The 23,229-nt window shown below is 44.1% G+C and overlaps 1 protein-coding gene across 1 annotated transcript; it reads right to left on the bottom strand.

Moving 5' to 3' along the window:
- Positions 1-4,287: 4,287 nt before the first annotated feature.
- Positions 4,288-21,361, bottom strand: LOC146174953 (uncharacterized). Its single transcript, XM_084585491.1, has 6 exons — positions 21,292-21,361; positions 17,704-17,766; positions 16,905-16,934; positions 15,155-15,295; positions 11,374-12,197; positions 4,288-4,341 (listed from the first exon to the last, which is right to left on the bottom strand). The coding sequence occupies exons 1-6, from the start codon at positions 21,359-21,361 to the stop codon at positions 4,288-4,290; spliced, it is 1,182 nt and encodes a 393-aa protein (XP_084441617.1).
- Positions 21,362-23,229: the final 1,868 nt, after the last annotated feature.

Below are 23,229 nucleotides of genomic sequence, written 5' to 3'. Positions count from 1 at the left end.
TATTGGTCGAAGTCTGGTCACATTGAAGTAATATAAGGATTTCGTATCGTGTTCTGTTTAGTAAAATACTCTGATGCTCAATTTTACAGGAATAAATATATATCAAACAATTAGTATCTCAGTGGCTAGTTTTGTAGTAAGTGTCCGGTACACATACAATTCCACATTTAAATCTATTATTCCTTAGCAATACTACACCATTGGCATGCTTTAGAAGCCGCAGTAGAACCACCGCGAACGCAATATAATTAGATTGATTAACCCGAGGCCCAATAAACATTGTACCCCACGTTGATTTTTTTTTTAAACCGGCCTAACCTAGGATGTTTAACGTTACGTAAATCCTAGTGCAAAAGAACTAGTAGAAAGAGTGAAAACACAAAACCACAGTACGACAAAGCCATTCTGCAAAGGCCGAAAACTAAACAAGAAGGTGCTCTTTATTTTTTTTCTACTGCGGCACGATCATTCTTTAAATGGCATGCCTTTTTTTTTTGTCTTGATCATTTCATAAAGCCCAGTTCGATGTTTTAAAGTAAAGCTGAAACATTTCTCGCAAAAAAAAATTAGTTCTGTGTGGAATTTGATAGCTTTATGTCCACAGGACCAGGCTATAATGCTTAAATATGACAGAAATGGACACAAACGACAGTTTGTACAAGAAAACGAGCACCCGTGGGTCCACCTTCCAAGCGAATGCCGGTGTTGTCCGTAATTTGTGGGCCCAAGAAGGCGTCATTCTCGGTATGCCGGGCCGGCGCCGGTGGTGCTGCTGCGTACGCGTTTCATCAGGTGACGGACAGCTCGATTTAAAATATCATTGATCATTCTAACTAAATAAAACACTTTGGGACCTTACCGCACGCTTCCTAGCAAACAGCAGTTGTAAACAAATAACTACGCTACGAAAAAAAGCTGTCGAGTCTGTCGACTGCTAAAGCGATATCAGCACATTTGCGCGAGGCGGAAATTGGCACCCGAGTACGAAAGGCGCACTAACTTGCCCGTTTTTACAACTGCATTCTGCACATTAAATCACGTTTCAGTAGAAACAAATAGAATAGGTACTGTGTAGGGTACGATCATAGTCGGCAGCGCGTTTATACAATCTTCGAGCATCGAGCAACGACGAAGGGCAAATTCACGCGTATTACATCTGCAGCCCGTCCCGTGTTCGCAGCTTAGTTTGCGAGATGCGGTGTTCAGCACAACGTTGGAACATGTCCGGCTTCAGTCGCATCATGAAGTCAGACAAGTTCGCAGCAGCTGCTGCAGCGCCAGATGAAGCGAGCTTAGCGAACTGGTGTTGAAAGAGAGGGCGGCGGACGGGCGCAATGGCAGAGCCCACTTCCTGGTTGTTGCTAGGCCTATAATATTCGCATCATCGTAACAGCTGAGGACGACCGGGGAATGAACAGCGCAGTGATAGACTACGTATAGAAAGGCCTGTTATTAATCACTATATTTTAACAATGAAATGAAGATATTTTTACATATGCTCTGAACATTGAAGATGATGATCAACAACGGAGAGATTGAAGAAAGACGAAGCTGTAGCAACAGTGGTTTGTCCTAAAAAAAAGGTTGGCGCTCGACGGAACATTCGCGCGCTATCAGCTGTTGTATTTCTTGCCACGTATCAATATTATTAACTACGGCATCAACTTAGCATAGGAGCTAATATGTACAAGAAGATCGGATGAGCCGCAACGCTCTGCTGCTGGTACACAGCAGTGAAGAGCAACTTGCTTTTATCGGAGTTATCACTTTTACCACCATCTCGGTATGGGTCAACGATCCTCAATAAGGGTTAGTTTTTCCCAGTCCGCTATACCTGGGCTCATTATTTAGGCTAACAGTAAATTGGAGCACCCTCTCTCGATGTTATGGAAAGGATCCACGAACAGACTGAGGCGCGGCAGTCGTAGCATGTAGATGCACCGTGTTCTGATGCTTGAGCGCACTATTGCGTGCGAGCAGCATGGCATTACAGATACTGCGTTCTAAATGACTATTGCAAACGCAGCTTCGTTCTACCTATCATGCATTTCGTTTGCTGTACCTAATTAGTAATCGTTGATGTATCCGAGGCCGGCGGCGAGCTGTGTAACAACAGTGAGCCGCCAATCGGGTTTGAAGTTCGTTATCCTCGGTTAAGCGTAAAGACTGCGATAAAACCAGCCGTGTAACAACGGTATTAACCTATTTAGAAGCGCGAACAATGACAGAACGGCGCCGGACTTCAGCTTCGCGAATTTAATTGGAATCCCCCATGGCCGCCATCGCTGCTAAAATGCGATGATCGTCATCTCCACGAAAGTCATCAGGGCAACACACAGCTGATTTCAAATGCAAAGAGGTGTTTCCTTTTCATGAAAAAGACTCACTGGTTCCAAAGTTTCTGATCTTCTAAAAAACTATAAATCCCCATGAAGCCTGGACGCCTGGACCACCAAATTTTACACAAAGTAAAGCCGTGCTGAAAGCCACTAGTCGCTTCACGCACTATCAACTATATTTTTTTTTTCTGATGACACGGGGAAAATATTTTTCGAGCATCAAAGGGCGTTTATGTGACAAGTGAGGAAAAGGCTCTCACTGGCCGGAAGTTGATAAGAAGCTAGTGGCGCGCACTCCGCAACAGTTGCGTATCGGCTGGTTAACCTGGTGGAATCTTTGAAAATTCTACACAGAACGACTGAACTGAGGAAACAAACGGCACCAGTAGTAGAATGCGCTGATCCGTCGATCACTAAAGCGCGGAATGGAGCGAAGGAAGCGTGCAAAACGCGCCCCGGCATAGCCGGTCGGCCTGCGTTCCGACATTGGACGTCACATCCGCCTGTTCTCCAGTTTTGGCCTTTCGCCCCCGCCGTCACCGAAGCGACTAGGGAATGAGTGCGGGGCGTTTTTAACAAGCAATTTTGTTTTGTTCTTACCGACAGAATTCAGACAAATTGACATATAGGAATTACACAACCCCTTATTCCCAACCTGCGAATTGTATGCAATTTGAAAGTTGTTTCAGCTTCCTTTTCAGGGGAAAGCATTTTTAATGGCTGATGCTGTCGATGTTCGTCCACTCGATCACACTATAGCTGTAAATAAAATGAACATTATCACACGAAACTGAAACTAGTGTCATCGGAAAAATAATATCCGGTCTCCCCCACCGGGAATCAATTCTCCACACCTCGGATCCTCAGCCGAGCACTTTAACTAAAAACGCCAAGGTCGGGATCTTGGAACACGCATCATAATTCCCCTTGTCTACCTTGATGATGATAGTAGCGGTGACAATGACGATGCAATTAGTGATAATGACAGTAATGGAATTAGTGGTGATAATGACGGTGCGTTTAGTTGAAATGGATAATGAGAGCAAACGAGATGCATCATGTGCACTAGCAACGATCACGCTTTTGCCTCTCTGCTTTGTAGATTCCAGAGTTCTCTTGGAATTTGTCGCGTGGCCGCATGCGAGAAATAGCTGCAAGAAGTCGGAGATGAAACACGAGTAGGATTAATGCTAATCATGTCTGCGCGCGTGTCACTGGTGTATTCAGGTCAGCTACCCACTCTAGGTTCTGATTCTCGTGTATAGCTGAAAGTTTTGACGTGGAGATATTCACGGGCGGAGTCTACTAAATATCGCTTTTGGGTCTTCGATGTTCAAGGCTGAACAAATTACGACAATTGCTTGATCGGTTGAAGTGAGAGAGAGAGAGGGGCATGACACCGCGCAAGCGACGATGTGCTCACAACCGCTCGTTTTCTAGGCTGCTGTCTCATGGGTGGTGTGCGCCGGGCTTCTTGGTTCCTGTCAGCTTACCTCGGACATCCCATTCCCGCCTTGACCTGCCTTGAATCAGTTTCCGCCGCATCTGGTCCCAACTGGCTCTTCAATCTGGCAACCAACGTCGACTTCGGCAGAGGAAATCAGCACTGCATATAAACGCGCATCAGAGGCCGCAGCATTCGGGCATGACACCGCGCAAGCGACAAAGTGCTCACAACCGCTCGTTTTCCAGGTTAGGTACTTGAAGTCTGCATCATGTATTAGAAGCAGCAATTATTGCCTATTCGCGGTGTCTTGCCCACCAAAACTTCTTGACGTATCTAAGTGGTTATTTCGTCTGTCAAATTGTCTCTGGCGCTCATTGACTGAAGTACTTCTGATGCTTTCGGGTGGCATTGAATCTAATCCCGGTCCTATGACAAACTGAATCTGAGGCATTTGCATTTTTCTTAGAAAGATTAGATGAATTAGATGAGGGATACGCATCTTTAAAAGAAACGACTCGGAAGCTGGAAGAAGACCAGGCTGCCTTGCTTGAGGAACTGAAATGTTCCAAAGAGAGGGAAGATGACAAAGAAAACGCAATTAAGCACTTCACTGAGAGAGTGGCTATACTTGGGGCGCGCGAGACTGTAGAAGGCGAAGCACAAATAGCGAATGAAAGGGAGGCAGCCGCTCAAAATGAAGTGAATTTTTGAATGAACGGGTAGCGACGCTGGAAACATCCATCGCTAATCAACTTTCAGATGAAGCCGGAACCCCTGAACACGCTCTTAGTTCTGTCCCGGAGCAGTTATCGTTAATCACATCCAGATGCGATGATGCAGAGAATCGGTTGCGACGATGCAGTCTTCTTTTCTTTGGAATGAAAGATGATCCTGAAGAAGATTGGGCAGCTTCTGAAGAAAAAGTTATCCAGTTTTAATCAGAAAAGCTCGGGGTAGCAACAACAAGTACACAGTTCGAACGAGTACACAGACTAAGAAAATATGACGATGATAAGCGGAGGCCCATAATAGAAAAGATGGTGTTCTTCAAAGACAAAGTGCACATTCTTTCATGTGCACGCAAATTAAAAGGAACTTCCTATTCCATCGGCGAAGACTTCTCGCTTACAACACGACGGGCAAGAAAGAAGCTGTATGAATTTGCTAAGGCACAAAAAAAAAACCCTTCAAACTATATTTTGATAAACTGCACATAGGAGCTAAGACATACACATATGACAGCACTTCAGACAGTGTTGTGCCGTTGAACAGATAGCTAGATAACAGTACACGTGCTAATGATCGCCACCAGTCGAGTGCACTGAACAGTCATTCACTATCGTTGTCATATGCCAACATCCGCAGCCTCTTGCCTAAACGCGATCTGCTCTCTGCGTTTCTAGACGATAGTGAATTTCACATCATCATTCTTACAGAAACATGGTTGAACCCGAACATATCAAACCATGAAATTCTTCCTGGTGAATTTTCATACAACATATACAGGCATGATCGTACTGATAAAAGAGGTGGTGGCGTCCTTCTGGAAATAAAGATAACGGTAGCATCACACGTTATTAATACCGATTCAAATCTGGAAATTGTGTGGGCCGCCTGCTTCATATCTTCCTTTACAATTTTGATAGGCGCTTGTTACCGTCCACCAGAATCTAGTCATTCTTTCTGCCATGAGCTGCGATTGAGTATAACTAAAGCAACTGAGCTGTGTCCTGCTGATAGCATCTATCGCATTGGAGATTTTAATTACCCTTTAATCAACTGGGCTCAACTATCGTCATCTTGTAATATTTGAACTGAATTCTGTAACTTGACGCTTGATTTCAACCTGTCTAAACTTGTAGACCAACCCACCCGCGACACTAACATATTAGCCCTGATACTCACAACAGCGCCAGATACGATAAAAGAAATAACACATTTGAATGGTTTCAGCGATCACCATTTACTTCAATTAAGTATTGACATTCCAGTTCCGTTTATGGGCTATGTGACTAAAAAGATTCACGATTATAATAAAGCAAATTTCACAGCTATCAACACAGAACTTGAAATATTTTGCTATATTACATTTCTACCGTACATCAACAGCCGCTGTGTTGAAAAAAGCTTGGTACTCTTTAGAGATAAGGTTTCATCTCTGGTCGGCCAGTTTGTTCCTGTAATCAAAATAATAAAGATAAATCCAATCCTTGGTTTACCAGGAGGCTTAAGCAACTGCGTAATAAGAAAAAGCTGTTATATCAGACTGCTAAGCGTACGTGCACCAGTTCTGCTTGGAATAAATACAGTGACACACTAAAAACATATTGCTCCGCCTTATCCTCCGCGAAAGATAAGTACTTTTTACACGACCTTCCTTCCCTTATAAAAACTAATCCCAAAAAGTTTTGGAAATATATATGTCCAAATCGGGGTGGAGGTTCCATATCTCTACAATGTAACAACATTCCAGTTTCAGATATTAAATGTCAAGCAATATTCAACACACACTTTTCATCTGTATTCTCCTCCGAAGATAGATCTAACCTACCGGAGGTACCCGACATTAATTGCCGCTACATGACACCCAGTGAAATAACTGAGGAAGGTATCATCTCTCTCATAAATAACCTTAAGGTATCTACTTCAGCTGGTGTTGATGGCAATAATTCTAAAATCTTAAAGAACACCATTCCAATCTCTAGTAAATTTTTATTTGTTATTTTTCACCAATCTTTAACTAGTGGGTTGCTGCCCGCGGATTGGAAGATAGCTAAAATAATACCGATTTTTAAAGCAGGAAACAAACCTTCAGCTGAAAATTATCGTCCAATATCTCTCACATGCATCTGTTGTAAAATGCTTGAACACATAATTTCATCTCACGTTTTCAGTCATCTTGAGCAGAACAACTTTTTCTATACTAATCAACATGGATTTAGGAAGGGTCATTCCTGCGAAACACAGTTATTCGAACTAACAGCTGGCTTGCATTTCCATATGAATGAAAGCCTTCAAACTGATTGTACATTCCTTGACTTCGCCAAAGCTTTCGACCGGGTAGCTCACTGCCGCCTGATTTCAAAATTATCATCACTCCGTCTAGAATCGTTAACTTTAACGTGGCTTCGTAACTTCCTTTCGCATCGGCAACAGTTCGTATTCGTTAACAATCTGTGCTCTAATCTTTCCCCTGTTATCTCCGGTGTGCCGCAAGGTAGCGTGCTCGGACCCTTATTATTTCTTATTTATATAAAGGATTTACCTACTAATATATCCTCTTGTATACGAATTTTCGCGGATGATTGCATCATCTATCGCCCCATTAAATCTTCTGATGACCACCTGGCGCTCCAATCAGATCTGCTTCTTATTAACGAATGGTGCAACTCATGGTTAATGACCCTTAGCGTATCGAAGTGCAAAATAATATCATTTAGCCGCAAACGAAACAATTCCAGCTTTCCATACCGCATTCAAGACCACTTACTGACTGTCGTATCCCATTACAAATAGCTCGGTGTTAATCTTTCCTCTGATCTTTCATGGTCCTTGAATTTGCTTCATCCATTTGGTATCCCTATCATAACAACATGATCACCGCAATAGAATCCATCCAAAATAGGGCAGCACGATTCATATCTCGAAACTATAACTACCATTCAAGTGTCACTGTGATTAAAAGTAACCTTTCGTTAGAATCCTTAGGTACACGCCGCGACATCGCCCTCCTAACACTCTTTCACAAGTATGTATACCCCAATCGATCCTGTCCGCTTCACCTCGATGTTCCATCCCGCACGTCTAAAAGATTGCACAATCACCTCAGTTTTACAAGAATATATGGTGACACATTAGCCTTCAACTCATATGCACTTCCACGAGCCATCAGAATATGGAATACCCTGCCAGACATTATCGCTTCTGTTCCTAATCTAGAAGCGTTCCATCGCCAACTCATCACATTATATCACTGAGCCTTCATTTTGCCTTATTTGTCTTATATATACATTTTTATTGAATTTTTTGCAGCTAATAAATGTCTTGATTGGTTTTATTACTTGTGTTTGCCTATGCACTATTTCCGCTTTTTTTTTCTTACCATTTTTTTGAGCGCCATTCGGGGCACTGTGTGCCGCTTCTTTTTTATTGTGCTTAATCTCTGTGTGTACCATTGTGCTTTAATCTGTGTCGCGTATTTCTTTTTCTTAATGATATAATAATTTCCGCGTCGTACTATTTTGTTTGTTCATATATTAATTACATTTGTATTTTTTGCCTGTTTCCTTACATTTTATGTATATATTGCACTGTATAGATTTTTTGAAATAAATAAATAAATATATGTTGGCGTTCGTGCATAGCGTAAGAAGGCAATGACCGCAATTGTTTTTACTGGTTATATAATTGCTTAGTTATATTTTCACGTGCTTGTTGCATGCGACATTACAGACTTTTCTAAGCGCCTATCATGGTGTGTACATAATTCTCCTTTTGCCCCTGCTTTATTAACGACAGGGCCGCCATCTTTGCTTTTTCAAGGAATCCCTTGATACAAACCATTCAGAGTCGCCTTGCTAGTTATTGCCCCCCCCCCCCCCCCATTTCCGGAAAGCAGCGCCAATTATGCCAGGTGCTTGAAAATATACTCTGAGAACATGTCTTCCAGACGTCGGGGCAAATAGAGCAGACTCAGCTCTGCCCCCCCAAAGCGCTTGTTCCAGCGTCCAACAACGAACAGGCAGCGTGGAAGCAAGAAGAAGAAGAGCGTTTATTCGAGATGCATGCTGGTATTTCTAGCCTACAAGCGGCTGCATTGTAACGGCCAGAGCGCATGCGCGACTGATACATTACATCTTCCTCGGTGTAATCTTTAAAAGTCTGAGAGCACAATACGCGACACTTGTTGGAAATTCTGGCCGTAGTGAAGACGATTGGGCTGTCTCTTTTGTCGGGTGGATCGCCTAGGCACAAATTGAGTGGGCTGTTGTGTAGACTTCGACGCTTCCACGTTTTCCTTGGAAATGTCTTCGCTGCCAGAGTCATCTTGCGTTAAGTCGCTTCGGAATGGCTCACGTGTGGCTAGAAGATGTTGTCGGTTGCGTCGAAGCACTTTGTTGTCCTCTGTAAGGACGCGATAGGACCTTGGTGCTACCAGGCCCATGACTCGAGCCTTGCAGTCCCATGCATTCCCTCGTACTCTTACAACTGCATCTTTTTTTTCATTTCAGGCAGATTTTTCCCTTTTGAGGGCCTTTGCTGGCGTGGTTGGCGCCGGGACTTCTGTTGACTGGAGCATGACACGAAATCTGGTAGCCGAGTGCGCAACTTTCTGCCTTGAAGAAGCTCTCCAGGGGACCGGCCTTCGGCTAGTGGAGTCGAGCGATAACCGAGAACGCCGAACCAGAAGTCCTCGTTGAGTTCTCCACTCTTCTTTATTATTCTTTTGACAATTTGGACTCCCTTCTCGGCGAGGCCATTGGACCGTGGGAATCGCGGACTGGACGTGACATGCTTGAAGTCGTATCTAGAGGCGAACAAAGCAAATTCATATGATGAAAACTGAGGACCGTTGTCGGTGCAGACTTCCAACGAAATCCCATACCGTGCAAAAATTGAGCTAAGCTTAGCAATGACAGTGCATGTCGTTGTGTCAGTAAGCTTTTCGACTTCAGGGAAGTTTGAAAACGCATCGAACACGCACAGGTAGGAGTTTCCGCCGTACATAAAGATGTCAACACTCACCCTGTACCAGGCATGGCCTGGGATCGGCCTAGGCAGCACTGGTTCGGTTTGGTTTCTTGTTTGTAAGCGTATTTTTGACAAACAGAACAGGTCTTCACCATGGTTTCAATTTCCGTATTCAGTCTCGGCCAGAATACCAAGCGACGGGCTCTCGCTTTGCACTAATTTATGCCTAAGTGGCCTCCATGAATACGACCCAGTAATTCAGCTCTCATATTCTTCGGAATGATGACCTTCGTCCCCTTCATAATAATACTCTTAACTTCTGATAACTCAGGACCACAAGGTTTCATCGAGCCTTCAATTTCTTCTCCATTCCTTAGTTGCCGCAACACTGTTTGCAAGTCTGGGTCAGAGGCTGTCGCTTCTGCCAGTTGATCAAACATTTTCTTGCTCACCAGCTCTAAGGTTACGCTCACTGCATGAACGTCGACGTCTTCAGTGAAGTCATCACGTTCGCTTGGAACGGCTGGCAACGATCTTGAAATAATATAGGCCAGGAACAGCTGTTTGCCCGGAACAAAGTGAAGAACGTAATCGTATCTTAGCAAGCGCAGGAAAAATCGTTGCAGTCTCGGTGGCATGTCACCAATAGCTTTCAAAGCAATGACTATCAACGGTCTGTGGTCTGTTTCGATGGCGAACTTGCGGCCGTAAACGAAATGAAAAAAATTTTCACAGCCGAAAGTAATGGCCATTGCTTCTTTCTCGATTTGCGCGTATCTTTGTTCTCCCTCCGTCATTGTGCGGGATGCATAGGTGACCGACCGCCAACTACAACCGTAGCTCTGAAGAAGGGCAGCACCAATCACATTTTTCGAAGCATCAGCAACGACCTTGGTCTCTTTAGCAGGATCGAAAATGGCTAGCAAAGGAGGACCACTCAGTGCGTCACAGACAGCTTGCCATTCCTTACAGTGGTTTGCAGACCTTTCAAAAAAGGGGTCTTTTTTAATGAGGCTTCGTAGAAGCGTCGTCCTTTCCGCTAGATGCGGTATATACTTTTCGAAGTAGTTCACTACCCCGAGCGTTCTGTGAACGCCGGCTTTGTCCTTTGGCTGAGGCATTTCACGTAATGGTGCGATCAGTGCGGGGTTAGGTCTTATTCCGTCTTTGTTTATGATGTCACCCAAAATGTAAATTTCCGTCACACCGAATTGCATTTCGCCGCATTGAGCGTCAGGCCGGCCTTTTTGGCTAGTTGCAAGGCTTTGCGGAGGCGAGTATCGTGCTCTTCTCTTGTGCTCCCCCATATCAATATGTCATCGACATAGATTCGGACCCCTGGAGCCTGGTCGAATATTTCATTCATAGTTCGCTGGAAAACCTCAGGCGCCGAAGCAATGCCGAAGGGAAGTCGCAAGAAACGGTAGCGTCCGAAGGGTGTTCAGATTGTGCATACCTTTGATGTAGCTTCATCTAAGGGGATTTGGTGGAACCCCGAATGCGCGTCGATGCGAGAGAAAAAGGAGGCCCCGGCAATCTCAGCCTCAATGTCATCTCGCTCAGGCATTTGATAATATTCTCGCTTTAGGCACTCGTTAATTCGTCTGGGGTCAATACATATGCGCAGTTTCCCATCCTTTTTTCTGTCTGCACCCCGCCGGGGTGGAGCAGTGGTTACGGCGCTCGACTACTGTTCCCAAGGACGCGGGATCGAATCCCGGCCTCGGTGGCAGCTTTTCGGTGGAGGCGAAAAGCAAGGCGCTCGTGTGCTGTGCGATGTCAGTGCACGTTAAAGAACCCCAGGTGGTCGAAATTTCCGGAGGCCTCCACTACGGCGTCTCTCATAGCCTAAGTTGCTTTGGGACGTTAAACCCTACAAACCAAAACCAAACCAACCTTTTTTCTGTCTGCAACAAACGGACTCACCCAATCAGTGGGTTCGGTGACTTTGGCCACGATGCCAGCCCGCTCCATCCAATCAAACTCTTCTCGCAGGGGCTCGAGCAACGCCAAGGGCACCCGTCGCACCGGCTGGACTACCGGTGTTGCATCCTCGCGCAGAACCATGTGGTAAGGACGTGCTAGGCAGCCGATGCCCTGATACAACTCGGGAAATTCCTTAACCATTTGGTCAGTGCTGTTCATGTGCACAGTGTTCACAGAACGCGACAACAGACCTAACGCTTCACTTTCAGACAGTCCCAATATGGCCTGGTTGCCCTTTTTTACAATAATGAAGTCGAAGTACCCACTTTGGTCGTTCACAACCACTTGGAGCATAGCCACGCCGATGTGCTTTATAACGTCACCGGTGTATGAGCGGAGGATGGAGGGGCTTGCTCTTAAACCAGAATTCGCTTTGAGCCTTTGAAAAATGGAGTAAGGCAGTAAATTCGCTTGCCAGCCTGTGTCTACTTTCAGAGACACTACTTGGGAAGCCACTCTCGCGTGAATGACCCAATCAGCTCTGTTGCCTAAGCAGACGTAGAGTATTTCAAAACCTTCCTGCTCGCAACGTACTTCGCTTACTTGAGACACGTTTTTGCAACAGGCCGAAAAATGGTTAGCGCCACCGCACCGGAAGCATGTTTTTCCGAACGCTGAGCATCTGCCGCGTTCGTGGACGCGATTGCACTTGGAGCATTTGAACTGCCGGCGTGTTTTTATACGAGCAACTTCCTGTTCTCTTTGAGCCTCGTCCTGCTCTAACGTTCTGCACACTGTTCACAGGCTGAAATGTTGCCTTGCTGGCGCGTTTCAATTCGTGCTACTTGCTTCTCCGCATGAGCCCATGTATTGTTTTGTTCGGCGCATACCTCTTCAGCCTTGCAAATTTCCTCCGCGCTCAGTAAAGTAAGGTCTTTAACTTTCAGCATCTTTTCGCGCAATTTCGGATTATTTGTGCCAAAGACTACCTGGTCCCTGACCATGGAGTCATTCAAGGTTCCAAAATTGCAGCTTCGTGCAGGTCTCTCAAAGTCCCGTGAAAAGCGTTCGAAGGGTTCGCCCTCAGCTTGCGTTCTTAAACGAAAGGCAGCGTTCGTACACTTCGTTTTGCTGCTCTTTGCAGTATTCCTCGAACTTCTTTGTAACAGGTTGATAATCTTCCTTGCTTTTGTTCTCCGAAAACAAAAAGTTGTTGAATACTTCTAGGGCGTCTTCCCCGGCTACGGTGAGCAGCAGTGCGGTTTTGGCTCCTTCCGTCCGTGGTTCTTTCGTCGACTCAGTGGCCTGCAGGAACAGCTCAAACCGCTGCTTGAAGAGGCTCCAGTTCTTCGCGGTGCTACCGGACAACACCAGCGGCTGCGGTGGCTTTACTAAATCCATCCTGCAGTGCACAGTGACACCACCGTTTCGATCAGCGCGTTACTGCATACGCGAACGCTATCCCACTTCTGACACCATGTTCCAGCGTCCAACAACGAACAAGCAGCGTGGAAGCAAGAAGAAGAGCGTTTATTCGAGATTGCATGCTGGTGTTTATAGCCTACAAGCGGCTGCATGATAACGGCCAGAGCGCATGCGCGAGTGATACATTACAGCGCTGTATATTATCAATCGTTGCGCGCTACAGGTAAGATCTTTTTTGAGCTTGGACCTTGGGAGCATGTGAAGCGCTCTCTTAGGCAGAGGCACAAAAGGCGAGGTGCACGCGCCCAAAGATGGCCTGCCTAGACTGGTCAGTTGTGGCCGAGAGGCCGTTTGTTGTCACCATTATCATCTGTGAATTCATTGATGACAATGAACATTCTGGGAAAAAATGGTCAGTCATGAAAGAACGTTGAAAGGTGGAGCGCTGTGATCAAAGGACTTGATAGCGGCTAGTGCCAAGTCGTTATGTTTGAGATGATTCTCAGGCGCGCAATTGTAGTGCGCTGGTGGTGTGCGAACTTAGGCAGCCAATTTTAGGTATGGCAAGAACGAAGAGCCGGTTTGAACAACGTGCGGCGCTGCTCTGTTGCGACCCATTTTAAAGGCGTGCCGAGGCACAGCTGTTGAGTTTTTCTACATTTCACCCTCGACACACCTGTAGAGCCAGATATGTTTCTGTAACGTTAGCTAGAGTCTGCGCGTCCTTGTGTCGTGAACATGTCCGAGGTTGCCACTTTACCGATGAGCGTTCTGTGCACACCTTGTTCGAGGTTTCTACCCACATTTAGGAGCGATTGAAGCTGCTAAGGGTGATCCTCTGGCATTGTCGCCGATGGAAGCTAAGCGGTCTGAGAAGGGTGGTAAAATGGATTCTTGCTCCACTTACGTCGCATTCGTAACGCAGTACATTGCCTAGAAGCTCCCCATTGTGAGCTGCCTCGCTGCCTTCTACGTGAGGAGTTCAGTTGCTCTAATTGAAGAAACGGGTTCGGCTCGGAAAAGCACGGAAAAACTGAGGGGTCAATTTCCCTCGGTTGGATGATCCAAGCATTATCCTGGTGTCAGCCTTTGTGATGACAGAGTGAATTGACCGGGCTCTGTAGCGGCTCAGCAAAGTGGCGCTCTGATTGCAGATAGGGCGCGGAGATAAGAGATGGTGGGACTAGGTTTTGCAAGTTTCGTTTAAAAATTGTAATGTAGTAAGGTGCATTTTACAGCTTGCTTGAGTATGCTGCAGAAGAATATGGAAGCTTATACCGGCGTAAAGAATTTATTCAAATTTTTTAAGCGGGTTGTTGACAGCTAATGGTCTAGATAGCTTCCATCGTGTTGCAGAACCAGCGTGGTTGGAGAGAGAGATAAATATTGAAACCAGTGGACGGACATAGACACAGAGAGGTACACCACCGGTTTTTCCGCAGGTTTAAATCTTTACAAAAATCTACCAACTGGTCCAGCTCTCCACTCTACTGCAAGGAGAGAGAGAGAGGACGGTGTGCCTATCAACTGCAGTGTGGCCGCCTCGATTAAAGTGCAGGTTGAGCTTTGGGGCCGTAGCCGAAATGAGGGATTTCAGGTGAGCCATTGGCCTCCATATAGGCTCCGTATGAGTGGTTGCAATCGCCGTGTTTGAACCAGCACTTTTAGCAGGACTAACACAGCAAAGTTAATTGCTGCGGCAGATGAGACTGCTTCTCGGGTATGCAAATTTTCTTCCATTTATTACCCGCTGCCATATTTAGAAAGTGCCGTAATCATACACAGTGGAAAGAAGTTATAATCGTGTACAGAGTTATTTCTTTTCACTTCTGTGCACTATTATATGTACCAATTCTGCAGAGTGCTGACAATTTTAGTAGTACTCTTAAACATAGTTGATGCATAGCTATGCAGCTTTCAATTCTGTTATACAGTTTATTAGGCAATGCAGTGAACTCGGAAGTCGATTAAATGCATATACTATAGGGTTCGAAAGAGCTGCAGATAAGTGACATAATACAAAGGGCGTCACAGTCATTACAGGTGCAAACAATCACTTTGAAATTTCTAAATTTTTAATAAAGGCCAAAGTCTTTCGACGCTTTAAACAAATTTGAAGGCGTAACATATTGTTGGGGCATAGAATAGAGAATTTATTTCATCACATTAGCGAGAAGTGGTATCATTTTCCGTGAAGAGAAAATAAATATTTCAGATGTGATATTTTGGCTTTTATTTCTCCAAGCTGGCTCTCTCTGGCGGTTCGTAGTCGCCTAAAGGAATCTCCAAGGAACACGGTAAATTTGGTTCAGGCACTTTTTTTCACATTCCTCAATCGTTGCAAAGTTGTTACAGTTTGGGCTGCATCCTCCCCAGTTGAAGTTCTCACATTTCTTCGTAGTAGGGTTGTACCAAAACTTCTTCACAAGTGCCCTGCATGGTCCAACCAGTTGCGGTTGCTGGCAACCTGAGAAAAAGAGCCACAATATTTGGCATATGCCCGGTGTTCCTTCTCTAAGGCTCTTGGGCACAAATGCTGAGGCTTAGAACGTTTTCGGTAGGCTTGTAATGTAGAAATGTGTTTGATTTCAGCTCTAATACTCGCTTAGTGTGCAATGCGCACGCAAATTGTAGAATTCATTCGGTGCATGACAGATGACGTATTGTTTCCATAGCGATATAAATATCTGATCGCAAAATTATTTACCGTACCATCCGGACACAATATTAGATTACACCACTCCGAGCAGGAATGCAATCCTTAATGCTTTCTTTTGAATACCTACATGATTACTTTCTTCATTTTTCTTGTTCCGCTCTCTCTCTCTCTCTTTAACATTTAGTTTTTGAAGAGGATGGTCTTTAAAACAGGAAAGTACTTGACTATATCTGATTGCCGTCGGAAGTTGGCTTTTTATGAGCAGTGAAGCGGTGGTTTGGGTTTCTGATTCGCAAATGTGTAGCACCATTTTGCGCCCACAACACTATCTGCAATTACACAGACGCAGCAATAAAGAAACGGTTTTTTGAAAAGAAATAGATCTTTGCAATAATTTACTGCAGCGTGAAAAAAGCCTTGCGCTCAAGGGGGAAGGCTGCCTTCGCCTAATCAAGTTTGGTTGGCTTATTTGTTAACTTCTCAAGGCCACTCATACTATAAGAGATGCTGTAGTGAATGGCTCCGGAAACGTTGACCATCTGGGGATTTTAACGTGCACTTGCATCCCATGAAACACAGGCGCCTAGATTTAAGTCGCTAGCGAAAGCGGCTGCCGAAGTCAGGATTCGATCCCACATCTTTGGGGTCTCAGGGTAGAAACTCAATTAGAGTATTGCCCCCTTTAAAATGGTTGATTTCGTCTGTGTAAACATAAATACACTACGACATGCTTTTCTAGGCTCCCATACGAAGTATCCTGGATTTCGGTAGGCACGAATTAGATTGGATAGGATTGGATAATGGGAGCGTCCCCTCTGAAAAGGGGCTGTTCTAAACCTCTCAATTAGTGCGTGATTTTAGTTATAGTTTTTTTCTACACCTGCATCAACGTGCTACTTTTCCGTTAGCTACCTTCCGTTAGCTAACTTTCACCGCAGATTAATTCACATCCGACTACAAGGGCCTTAAGCCCCGAGACCTCAGGAAGTATTAAACTTAAAGAATTTTCTACAGGATAGCTAAAGCTGAAGGATCATGTATCTGCTATTGTCTTTTCATTATTCATCTGGTAATTGAAAACTTGCGACAAATATACACGACATGTTATATGCCAAAGGAGGTACTGATTTTGGGGCACGTATTGAAGCACTCATATCTATCTCAGCAACAAATTTCCTTTCGTTTGTCTGCAGTTTGGTTCCGACAATATACTAATCCCATTGCATAAATTGAAAAAGGTCACTGTTCTATCATGCTATTCTGAAATGAGGAACAGAGAAGTGGCCCTATTTAAATTGGCAAAAAACAATGCGGAATATTCATTCTGTCAAGCTGCAGACAACATTATCACTCCTGCATGGATAGCAAATTTGTTATAAAAATATTAGAGGAGCATTTTCACAACTGAAGCCCTTACCATCTGGATATATGCATTTTGCAGGGTCAACTGAAAGGAAAAAAATGTGTTTGAAATGGTTAATTTCTAAAAAACTATTGATAAATAATCTATTCAAAGCACTGTACCCATACACTACAATATCCCCTATAGACCAGCGCCGTGTTTATAAACGAACTGTGCGCTCGCGGCGCAGCAGCCCACCCGGCGTGAAAGGTAGGGTTAGCGCCCTTAGGAATACATGGAACCGAAAGATTTCAAAGCCGTTTTATCTTTTCGCACGGCATCTATGATGTCAATACTCAACATAGAGCAACCACGAACATCCTAGAACAGATCGTGAAAATCTGAAATCACATTAGCGAGGCAAAGTATTTTTAAAACACCGCGAAACGTAAGGGGGTGCGAGTTGAGAGGTCGACCTGTTAAAAAACAACAGTAAACACAACTTTCCGAAACATTTTTCGCATTTCGCACACCACCAGAAGTGGTGGCCGGTCTTTAAACGTTGGCCAGCGCTTTGAAGAAGTTTGTGACAAAGTACGCTGCGTCATTTTGGAGGCACTCCGATTTTAAAACTCCTCCCAAAGTCTATGTTGTGAATCTGGACGCCCCCAAAAGGCTCATGTAAATCGCGCCGTTTTGTTTAGAGTATGCTATGCTGCCGCATGGAGTAAATTAGCTTGATGATACTATTACTCAAAGGATACATTCTAGACAGAATTACGTTTAAAAAACAAATGTCAAATACCATACGACAATATGGACCGAACGTGAATCGCGCATGGCAGCAGACGAGGGCGCAGCAGGCGATACGCACCTGCCGCCTCCAGCTCCGGAGCGTCCGCTAGGGACGGCGCCGGTGGTGCATGGCCGTCTGCAACTGTGCGCAGTCAATTTATACTGTTGTGAACAGTCCCGTAGATTTTCAGGCTTGCTGTACTTGCAAGGGAATGTATTGTGCGCTGCAGCAATGTCAGATGTCGTGAAAAGCTTGCCGGAATTGGCTAAACGGCACTACAATGAAAAGCTGTACATTGGCGGCGTTGTGCACCCGTACCAATTAGCTAGCCTGAAACGCCTTGAGAAGTCCTCTGAACTGACGCGGGCGCTCAGCCACCATTGGGCATGGCACACATTGCGGTGTATTTGTAGAGAGTGGTTTCACTGCAAATTTCGTCCAGGCATACAAGTTCCTGGAAGCCTACAATTATATTGAATCAGGTAGGTGCGCGCGCGGTCATCAGCGGGCATATATGCTCGTTACCTATTTTTTCGTTTAATGTCTTTTTCCCCGTGGTATCTCGATGGTTCTCATATCGTTCTGCGCTTTCTGTGTGGCTTCCTCGTCTTTCCTTTATTTTCTTTCCGTACGAGGCAGGCCATCCAGCGCGTGCATGGCGTCGGAATATCATCATCATTAGCCTGACTATACCCACAGCAGGGCGAATGCCTCTCCCATAATTCTCCAATTAACCCGGTTCTTTACTAGCTTCATGCACTTGACCCCTGCGAACTTCTTAAACCTCATCCGCCCACCTAACTTTCTGCCACCCCCTGCTACGCTTTCCTTCCCTTGGAATCCAGTTTGTTATCCTAAGTCACCATCGGTTATCCTCTCATGCACTACATGTCCTGCCCATGCCCATTTCTTCTTCTTAATTTCCACTCGAATGTCAGTAACTTGAGTGATTTCTCTGACCCAATCTGCACGCTTCCTATCTCTTAAAGTTACCCCTACCATTTTTCGTTCCATAGCCCTCTGCGTTGTCCTCAACTTAAGTAGAACCCTCTTAGTTAGCCTCCACGTTTCAGCCCCATAGGTAGAGTACAGGTAAGATTCACCTGTTGTATACTTTCCTCCTGAGCGATACCGGTAAGCTGCTAGTCATAATCTGCGAGTGCTTGCCAAATGCGCTCCATTCCAATCTTATTCTTGGTATTTCCTTTTCATGGTCGGATCTGGGGTTACTACCTGTCCTAAGCAGACATATTCGCCTGCTACTTCCAGTGCTTCGCTACCTAAGTTAAACTGCTGTTTCTTCCCGAGGCTGTTGAACATTACCTTAGTCTGCTGCATATTGATTTTCAAGCCTACCTTTCTACTTTTCCTGTCTAGGTGATCAATACTTATTTGCAGTTCATCCCCCAAGTTACTTAGTAAGGCATGTAATAAAAAAAAAAACGATTACTGAGGTATTCTCCACCTACCCTTATCCCTAACTCCTCCCATTCGAAGTCTCTGAATACTTCCTCTAAGCAAGCTGTGAATAGTACTGGGTAGATCGTGTCTCCTTGCCTAACACCTTTCTTTATGGAAATTTTGTTACTTTCTTTATGCGTCGGAGTATAAAGCCTCTCAAAATATTTACCTAATGACTTACGCACCACATTATTGTATCGCGACTCAACTACATATGCATTCATTTTAATACCGCCTCTACTTATCCACGATCGATTTTTGCAGTTTTGAATGACGTCGTGCCAGTTATTTTGCGCTTTATTCATCTCAATTTACAAAATGAACTGTGACGACGGCACAATCACTCAGCTCATGCGCGTCGCCAGCACTTGGAATGTTTTTTTTTTCTTCCGCCATGCAACATGATGTCGGGGTGTCTCACAAGACGTTTGCCTAAATAAACGCCGCTTGGTCGACTCGCCTCCTAGACGGGGAAGTTCGTCGGGAAACGAGCCGCATATATTTATTGATAAAGCAGAATGGAAAGTGGGCTAGTTCATGATGGACAAGAGGGCGCAGACGGAACTTGGACACAGAGAAGAATACAAAAAGACAGGCGCCGTAAATATTCTTTACAGATATGTCAGACGCGAATAGTTGTTGCATACGTATATTCATGGCCTTGAAAGAATGCACCACCTCTTAGCAAACGACTGCTTTTGCTTTCTTCTTTGATTCAGCTTCTTTTAGAACCGTTCTTTAGATGTATTTTGCATGAGCCACGCTACCGCAATAAATTTTTAACTCAGATTCTTGACAACGAGGACTTTAAAACGTAGATTGCCTTCGCAATGAAGCAGCATACTTTGTCTCTCACTTCTTCAAAGCGCTGGCCAACGTTTAACGACCGGCTATCACTTCTGGTGCTCCGCGAAACGAGAAAATTGTTGCGGCAAGTTCTGTTTACATGCGTTTCTCTGCGTCGTCCTCCCATTTCGCACCCCCATACTTTCCGCGGTGTTTTAAAATACTTCACCTCTCTAATGAGATTTCATACTTTCACGATATGTTCTAAGATGTTCATGGTTGCTCTGTGCCGAATAACGACGTCATAGGTGCCTCGTGGAATGAGAAAGCCGCTTTGAAATCTTTCGGTTCCATATATTCCTATGGGCGCTAATCCTAATTTTCACCCCCAGTCGTCCCAGCCTGGCCACAGAAGCGCCGTTGCATCATGCTTAAGTCACAGATCGGTGTTGGTCTATAAAAACGCTAATAGATTCTTTTAAATACTGAAATATTCATTTATATTATTCGTTAGATGACCGCATTGTGGCTTTAAATATGACCGCTTGAAAGGCGTACCGATGTGGAATAATGTAAACGGGGCAAGCTATTTCCTTCTAAAAATTTCCACGCGGGCTATAAATGAAACTGGCAGTTGTGGTGTGACGAAAATCGTTGTATATGCCAGGGCGCTTTCACGTGAATAATGTTTGATACAGAAGCCGCGATTGTAAATTGAATATAAACTCGTGCTTCGTTTTCTTAAGTCCGCGCCTCTATCTCGCAAAGTTATGATCTATAAACATTTGCAGTTCAGCTAAAAGTGGCCTTATTACACACCGTAAACTTATCTATAACACACTGGCATTACCCTACTATATACAATATGTTTTATTTGCCTTATGACGAGTATATTTTGTATGCGTACAGAATTTACTATTGACAACTAACATTTTGAACTCAGTAAAAATCAGGACGCCTCTATCTGGCTGAAATTGTTAGTTCCACATCAAAAAAAAAATGTTTTTTTTTCTGATATTCGCTCTGTCTAAATTCCCTGATTTTCCGCGATGTTTATCCATTCGTCTTATAGCCAAAAGATATAATGCTCCAATTCCCAGCGATAATTAATCTTTATTCCTTTGCACAAATACTTTGCAGCATTACGAAACAAAAGGCAGTACGGGCGATTCAAAAAGACGCAAAAACATTGACCGAGCTCATACCATGTTCTTACATAGTGAGCGAGAGCAGCTCAGAAAGATCATGTCATCCTCATTTCCACATCCACACATATCGATGTGTTGCAAACTTCATGCGATACGGGATATTCACTGCTCAGCTTTATCAAAAGGATTCGAATGATAATCATCTCATTGTTTTTGCGCCTGTTTTATCATAGACGAGGTAAGAATACCATTTCTGGTAATACAAACTTACCGCAGTCTAGACCAGATGCAACAGCGGTGAAGAAAATCAACGCGATGGCTGAAAGAAATGATGCATTCATGGCGGCTAATGACGGAGTACTACACTGGAACGAAAGGCTCGGCTTTTTATGCCCTTAGCGCTTACCCACGTAAACAGTAGAAAGAGTATATATAAGGATATTTTTGAAATGTTTCCACTGCGTGCTCTTTACCAGCCTGTGCGCTGATGCAAATGCTGGCACAGTTTTTTTCCCATTGGCCTTGAGATTTTTAGCAACAAAATACACATCTCTAGCCAGTATTTGTTTTCGCGCAGCAGCTGGACGAATAACATGGAGCAGCTAGCCTCCACGTGGCTCGCGTTTTGTGGTAAAGTCATCCGAGTACTTTTCCAGTAAGCCTTCGCCTTTAGCACCTATAAAAACAAAAATGACCTCCTCTTCAGTCCATTCGAGTCTTAATTACGGTTCAGTTGCAGTACACGATAAGTACCAAGAACGTATATGGGCATTTCCCCATCCCTAAAGTTACTTAAATTCACCTCTAGAGTACAACACTTCTGTTGACATTCCCTGGGCTTTCCACACAACAGATAAATGCTCTGGCATGACCTGCTTACAAGTTTTTTTTTTTTAAACTCTTGAGCTCATGGTGCCGTTTCACAGTATAGCGGTAAAATAGTTTCATGTATGCGCTTCGACATGCAAGGAATTTACATCATGGGGCAAAAACTTGAATGGTACACCTTAAACAAGTAACATTGATATCGCAAATAATACTAGTCAGTTAGAGATTTCATTCATTATCTGGTGACAATTGCGCTTAAAGTCAGACGACGAAAATTTCGCTGATTACAACAAATGCCGAGTTATGTGCTGCCAACGCTCCAGTCGCTTGGCCTAAAAGTATCTGCAACTTTCGTTCTAACAGGTTTTGCTCCAAGCGAACTGTTCAAACATTAGACAATTTTTACCATTCCTATCACTCCTTAAGAAAACGAAAAGTGACGAGAAATATTGAACATAGATTTGGGAGTTTTAAAACCACACATCCGGTTTTTCTTTACCCTTATGTGGTTTTTTGATAAGCATAGTCATGCTTCATGGCACAATAAGAAAATAGGATGAAGCACAACTTCAGTAACTTAATTTTCACCCTATTTACACCATGGGGCATTTCAGATTTGAACTCCTCAAAGCTTGCGCTCTAATGCCCCAAAATCAATGAAAACGAGGTGAAATGAATGTGCCATTATTTTGGGTGTTTCGCAACCAATGCATTTATACTAAATTTGCCATAAAGTAGAAACATGATATGCGAAAACATTTATCGGAGAGATATAGTCTATTCACAAATGTTTTCCAGCAGTACAAGGTAGAAAAAAACAATTGGCCAGTTTTGCCAGCTTAAAATCCTGAAGAGATATTTGCCATGCAGAGCACTTGAGTTTTGGTTACTTCAAAATCGAAATGATACAAACATTGCCACAATATTTCTGTATATCTGTCAAAGGCAAATGAAATTCAGTCGAATTTCTCCAATGGCTTGCTCTGTGTTTCATAATTTCTTTACACTGTCATCCTTAAATTTGAGGTAGCTACGCTTGGAATCAAGATAATGTGGTAATTCATGCCTCTTCACCGGATAATCGCTACATCTTTAGCAAAAATATCTCCACCACTTTTGAAACAGAATGCGCTATAGGTATATTCCTACAACAGAATCCAGAAATCCGGCCTAACGCACACAAACACGTCAATAGAAACACAACATAGGCGCATTATACCAACTGTAATATGAAAATGAACAAGTACTTCCTCTTCACCAGTCAGGCACAACTTCCTCTTCTATTCCCAAAACAGTCGCACTCGCACACCTCTTGTTTGCCAAGCAGAAGTGTAGCCAACAATAAATGTTAGCAGCAAAATTGTCCAAGTCCATCACCCAC

The sequence above is a fragment of the Amblyomma maculatum genome, chromosome 11, assembly GCF_055883805.1.
Source record: "Amblyomma maculatum isolate TAMU_Amacu chromosome 11, ASM5588380v1, whole genome shotgun sequence".
Taxonomy (NCBI): Eukaryota; Metazoa; Arthropoda; class Arachnida; order Ixodida; family Ixodidae; genus Amblyomma; species Amblyomma maculatum.
Note: the sequence above shows the minus strand (reverse complement) of the source record. Positions and strands in the feature narration are given on the sequence as shown.

Coding starts and splice junctions, on each gene's coding strand:
- LOC146174953 (XM_084585491.1), bottom strand. CDS start 21,361: ATGAATGCATCATTTCTTTCAGCCATCGCGTTGATTTTCTTCACCGCT. Junction 17,767..21,291: donor TGCATCTGGTCTAGACTGCG/GTAAGTTTGTAT, acceptor GACTGCGCACAG/TTGCAGACGGCCATGCACCA. Junction 16,935..17,703: donor TCCGGAGCTGGAGGCGGCAG/GTGCGTATCGCC, acceptor TTTTCCTTTCAG/TTGACCCTGCAAAATGCATA.